At 49.9% G+C, this 5,503-nt stretch overlaps 1 protein-coding gene across 3 annotated transcripts; it reads right to left on the bottom strand.

Annotated features, from left to right (window-relative positions):
- Nucleotides 1–283: 283 nt before the first annotated feature.
- On the bottom strand, nt 284–5,471 carry Rnf167 (ring finger protein 167). Of its 3 annotated transcripts, none has more exons than XM_010605797.3 (10): nt 5,129–5,470; nt 4,548–5,033; nt 4,382–4,462; nt 3,482–3,601; nt 3,286–3,373; nt 3,016–3,106; nt 2,483–2,588; nt 2,083–2,176; nt 1,344–1,424; nt 284–1,265 (listed from the first exon to the last, which is right to left on the bottom strand). In XM_010605797.3, the coding sequence occupies exons 2-10, from the start codon at nt 4,629–4,631 to the stop codon at nt 967–969; spliced, it is 1,044 nt and encodes a 347-aa protein (XP_010604099.1). In that variant the 5' UTR covers nt 4,632–5,033; nt 5,129–5,470; the 3' UTR covers nt 284–966. The 3 variants fall into 3 exon arrangements, with proteins under 3 accessions (XP_010604099.1, XP_010604100.1, XP_019060328.1); XM_010605798.3 differs by having other exon boundaries at nt 5,142–5,470; XM_019204783.2 differs by lacking the exon at nt 1,344–1,424 and having other exon boundaries at nt 5,129–5,471.
- Nucleotides 5,472–5,503: the final 32 nt, after the last annotated feature.

Genomic DNA, 5,503 nt, shown 5'->3' with positions numbered 1-5,503 from the left:
CCCCCTGCGGCGTGCCCAGTACTGACCTCGTCTGCCCCCCCCCCGTTCCCACCCGCTTTTGCACCCCACCACCACCATGCGTACAAACATACACCATTTTTATTTTGGGGGCCAGGGCCCCGTATCCTTTATTGCTGCCAAAACCACATGGGCTGTACTGCTGCCAAAACCACATGGGCTGGGGGCTGGGGCTGGATGGACAGATACCGCCCCCTACCCATACCCCTCCTGTATGTGGTTGGAAAACTTTGTTGTTGTTTTGTTTTGTTTTTTGCTTTGTGGGTTTTTTTCTGAATAAAAAAAGATTCTAACAAGGTGGGTGTTGTTTGCACTTGGGCATCAGAATGGGGACAGGCAGTGACCTTTTATCCTGGCCTGGAGTTGGGAACAAGAATGTTTAAGTCCAGATGTTTGAGCATCTTCACCTCCGTGTCCAGGGCTGAACCCTCCTGAACTCCATTTTCCTGCTTTCTCCATTCCTCTGTCTAGGACTAAGCCCAGGTGGCCTAGGTCCTCAAGTGTACTAATCTAACTGATAGGTAATGAAATAGAACCATCCAGACCAGAGGATGGATCCAAGTCTGTGGGTAAGGCAGGGTCAGTTGAGTCATTCTCATGCGGAGGTGGGGCTCCCCCTCTGAGTCACAGTAAATGCCTCCTGGGGCTGTCCCCAAGACTCCAGGTTAGTCTCCCAGTGCTCCTTTGTGGTAGAAAAAAGGGTGATGTTCCGAAAAATATGTTTGCCTGTATGAAAATGACCTTACCCTTTCTCAGTTCACAAAAACAATTTTATTAACCCAAGAAATAATGATCAGTCGCTTTCGTCTTCCCCCAACTCCTTCAAAAGGATGGGGCCGAGTAAGGGAGAAACCTGCGATGAAAATAATTCCCTGTCCTTCCAATTCTAAGACTTGAGGGAGGAAGGCCTGTGCAAACAGGTTACCAGAGGTGCTGGGTGTGGGAGCCTTAAACTGGGATGGCAGGTAAACAGGAAGGAGAGGGTGGGGGATCTGCTGAGGGCCCAGGAAAAATAAGGGGGGCTGGGGCTAAGGAACCAAACGAAGTAGGAAGAGTGGGGCTAGAGCCCAGAAGTGGGGTCCGTTCTGAGGCCAGATGGTCCCTTGGCTCCCCTTCTTCATCACCTTCTTGCCCCTGAGTTTCGTCGCCATCCTCATCCCCAGGACCCCGATGAACAGGCTGCTTGCAGATAGGGCAAGTCTTACGGGTCTGAGTGAGCCAGGGGTCCACACAGCGGCTGTGGTAGGCTGCAAATAAGAATGAGGTGAAGTACCTGGTGCCTGTTGGTAGGGTGGGGGCCCTTTCACAGGCAGTGAAGGCCTCACCATGAGCACAGGGGAGGACCCGAAGCTTGTCCCCATCCTCATACTCGTCCAGACAGATTGCACAGACATCATATTGGTCTCCTAGGGGAGAAAGGAGTCTAGTACTTCGCTGAGCTATTCTGAACCAGGGCCCCCAAGAATTCACCCTGGAAGGCTTGTGGTAGAACTAAGTCCTACAAAAATTATTTTCCCTGATTCTACAGAACCACAGAGAAGCTAAGGCTAGGGGAGGCAAGATTAGGCAGAATATGGAAGAACGGGGGATGGAGGGGAAACCTGGGGCTGAAAGGGACAAGTACAGGAGCAGAGGTAAGGGAAGTGGGTTTGGGGTGGGGGGGCGGGTTGAGGGTGAAAGACAATGGGAGGAGCGGAAATGGGGAGGCAAGGCTTCTGCTATATCCTTATATGGGCACAGGAGGCTCCAAGGCCTGAAGACCCAGCCCCCTCTTACCTGTTTCTTCTCAATCCTCCACATTCCTTCCATTTCTCTGCTCTCTCCACTTTCTCCCTTATACCCAAGGTCTACCATTTCTCCCACCTACTTCACTTAATCATCTTTGCTTTCCATATCCAGTGCTATTTCCTTTCCTGTCCTCATTGCACATGTGCGAAAAAGAAAAGGTGGCTTCTCAGGCTGAAACCCTCAGTCCCTATCTTCATATTACTACGTCCTGGGCTCAGACTCCTTCAGAGCCAGGTAAACTATAAGAAAGACTCTCTTCCCCTCCTATGTGCTCACCCTTCTGATAGTCATGAGTGGGAATCTGTTTCAGTTGCTCTTTGGTAAGTCGATTCCGCTGGAGCCTTTTCCTGTGCTGGATACAACGGACTATCTAGGGAAAGGGTGAGTGGATAGATTGGGCTTAGGGAAAAAAACTGGGCAATCTAGCACAGTGATAGAGACAAGTGTCCAAACTGCAACCCAGAACCCACTTAATGCAAAGTGGCAACAATGCAATTAAACCCAAATATTGAGGTCTTAGTTTAGAAAAAAACAACCATACATTATTAACATGTGCCTTAAAAATAAAACAACACACATGCCACCACTGATCTAGCACATACCCCCCACCCATCTCCAGATTCAGTGTGGCCTTATAAGCACCAGTTCTTCCCCTAAGATTCCCTGAGCTACCCACCATGACTGCTCCCATGGCCAAAACCAGTAGTCCTACAATTCCAGTGAAAGGAATGAGGTAGTAGCCCAAGGGGAAGCTGTTGTCTGGAACCAGAAGCACCCGAGCCCTGAGGAAAGAAGATCCATCTTAAGAGTCAAGATCAAAACTTTAGGTCTGGGGATTTAGCTCAGTGGTTCTGGTGCCTGCCTCACAAGCTCAAGGACCCAGAGTTTGATCCCCGGTACCCCCTCCAAAAAAAAAAAACAACAACAACAAAACTTTAAAGGAAGAGGGACAAGGTAACTGGGTCTGAACAGGGCCCATGTAGGGAAGAGAGTGGGAAGAAAGTCAACAGGTTGGGCCAGTGATGTAGCTCACTGGTGCCGTGCCTGCCTAGCAAGTGCAAGGTCTTGAGTTTAATCCCCAGTATGGGAAGAAGAAAAAAAGTCAACAAGTAGGGGAGGAAGGATCTGAGGCTGAGTGGTTGGAGCAATGAGGCCTGGGCTCCAGGTTAACATGGAGCTGCTGAAGAGGGAAAGAGTCGCATGTCCTACCCCTTCTCGTAGACAAAGAGGGCACGCAGGTATTCAGCACTCCTCTCTCCAATAAACACAGATGGGATCCAAATCTGCTGCTGGATTTCCTCTGCAAGGATCAGGGCATTACACTATGAACTCAACCTTCTCTCCTAAAATTCTTTGTGGACCCTGGCATTTGGCACTTTTGACCGCACCCCACTCTACCTTTTCTGAGCCTCCAGCCTTCTCCCTATCTCTGAATCTGAGCTCTACTGAAAACCCAGCTATCCAGATCCCCCATCTTACCGCTATTCCACACCATGTTCAGCAGTTCGTTGGAATTCACATTGTGTACCACAGCTGCACCATAACCAGCCTTCTGAGCATTTAGGACCTAGGGAGACAAAGCAGGAGATAAGGAACCAACACAGGCCTTGCTTTCTTTATGCCAGGTGTTTTTGTTCACCCTCAGCTTCCCAGCTCCCATTCCACATTCAGCAACCTTGAGGTCAAAGTTGCAGTCGAATCTTCGAAGCAGTGCAATAAAGACTGACCCATTGACTGGGGGTGGTGGGGCAATAGGACTGCAGGCATTTTCTGGGTGAGCCTCCACAAGGAACCCCTGAAGGACAAAAGCAAACAACAGCTGGATTTGTCCTAGGTTGTTTCCCACAGGGCCCACCAAACACACTTCCCTCCTCTGCCAGCTACACACCTGTTCTCCCTTATTCATGGGATCTGAGTATCCTACCCAAGTCTGAGGTCTACATCTCTTAGCTTCTTGAAGATGCAGTTACAGCAAATAATAACATTCCATCATCTGATCCTCTGACTACCTCTCTCCATTTCAAATGGGCTAACCGATACTTTAATTCAATTGTTTCCCAGTATCCTGGTTGTAATTCATGTCACACTCACAAAATGTTCCACCTTTCCTTCTTTAGTACACACACAGACTATACCTTCCTCCCTTCAATTTTACAACTACCCATCCACAAATAATTTTGCTGACATCTATGGCCTGTCTAGGATCTTGTAATACTAAAGAATTGCTTACCTGATTCACTACTCACAAAATAACCCTAATTTGTTGTTATCTTATAATACATTAAAACAAAGACTATGACCTTATCGTAGGCCATACACCAATAATGGGCTTGAGACCCTATTGATGAGCACCACTTCGTCCAGCATTTTTATCTTAGTACATTTTCAGTGTCCCTCATAAGTTTGGAGTTTCAGGGTGAACAGTCTTCTACTTCTAGATTCTGGATTCCACAGTAAATGTAGACAAGCACTTAGTTCCTAACTTGACTTTTTCTACCCAGCTTCACTCAGGGCAAGGCTCCTGACTCCCGCCCAGGATAGAGGATATGGGGAAGCAGAAAACTGGGAAAATCACCTGGAGTCCCTCCTGGCTCAAGGTAGCCCCAAATAGAGCTGGAAGGTCTGCAAAATCCATACTGGCATTGTGCTCCGAGGTCTGCAGACAAAAAATGGCCATGTTTCTCCTCGGCCTGCAACTCCCTCCCCTCAGCGCCCTTCCCCCGACCGCCCTTTAGACTCACCGCTCGAATGAGCCCCTGGATGGGGGTCGCTCCCCACAGCACAGTGGCCACAACCACAGGAAGTGGGAAGACCGCAGAATGCATGGCAGCGGGAGGACAAATGCTGTGGAGGTTGCGTCCTCGTAGCAGGAGCAGAAGCAGGGTTCTGCGCCCTTCAGGATCCCAGGGGTCCAGCCACCCCCAGGTCCCACCTCTCAGCTACATGGGGGCGCCGGGGAAGGAACTCCAACTCGGGAAAATACACAACCCGTTTGATGGAGCTAAGAGAAAGACACTAAATGTACCCTTTACTGGTGTAGAGAGAAAACGGAGAAAAGGAACAGAGGCAAACACGAGTGACAGAAAAACTTCTGGAAGGGTGGGGGTGCGCAAGGAGGTGGGACTTCCGGCCAGGTGGGCAGTCTTCCTAGCCCCTGGAAAAGGGTTTCCGGTAAAGAAAGTCAGGCCGCTTCCAGCATTGGACGGTCGTATGAAGGACTTCCGGTTCTAAAAGGCCGGTTAGAAGAAGTGTTACAGGTGGAGGAATACCCAGAAGACGGTCTAATCGTTTCCCTTTAGTACCCGGGGTTCCTCCAAGTTACCTTGTTTACAAACCTCTCTGGCTGCCGTCGCTGTCGTACCAAGTCTCGCGAGAGCGTTTACAGTTCTCCAACTCCCCTCCTCTGACCACTCGCTGCTGAAATCTTGCGCTATCACGAAAGACTTTCCAAGTCCGGCTAGTCTGACTCGCTTGCTCTTGCGAGACCTTCAATAAAACTATTTTCCCGCGATTTCAACTTGGTAAAAACAGCCTGTAATCTGTGTTCTTAAACCAACCACACCCCTTCTCCTTTGCCTCTGAAGCTCCTCCTTCAACTCCGCCTTACTCCCGGCCGCCTTTGCGCTGCGCGCCTGCGCCAGCTCCCCCTTCCAGCTAGTGCTGGACCGAAGAGCTAGAGGGGCGCGCGCGCGCGCCC

Source organism: Fukomys damarensis, unplaced genomic scaffold (genome assembly GCF_012274545.1).
Source record: "Fukomys damarensis isolate Sample0158 unplaced genomic scaffold, DMR_v1.0_HiC HiC_scaffold_13, whole genome shotgun sequence".
Lineage (NCBI taxonomy): Eukaryota > Metazoa > Chordata > Mammalia > Rodentia > Bathyergidae > Fukomys > Fukomys damarensis.
The sequence above is the reverse complement of the archived record's forward strand: the minus strand, read 5'-3'. Positions and strand labels throughout refer to the sequence as shown.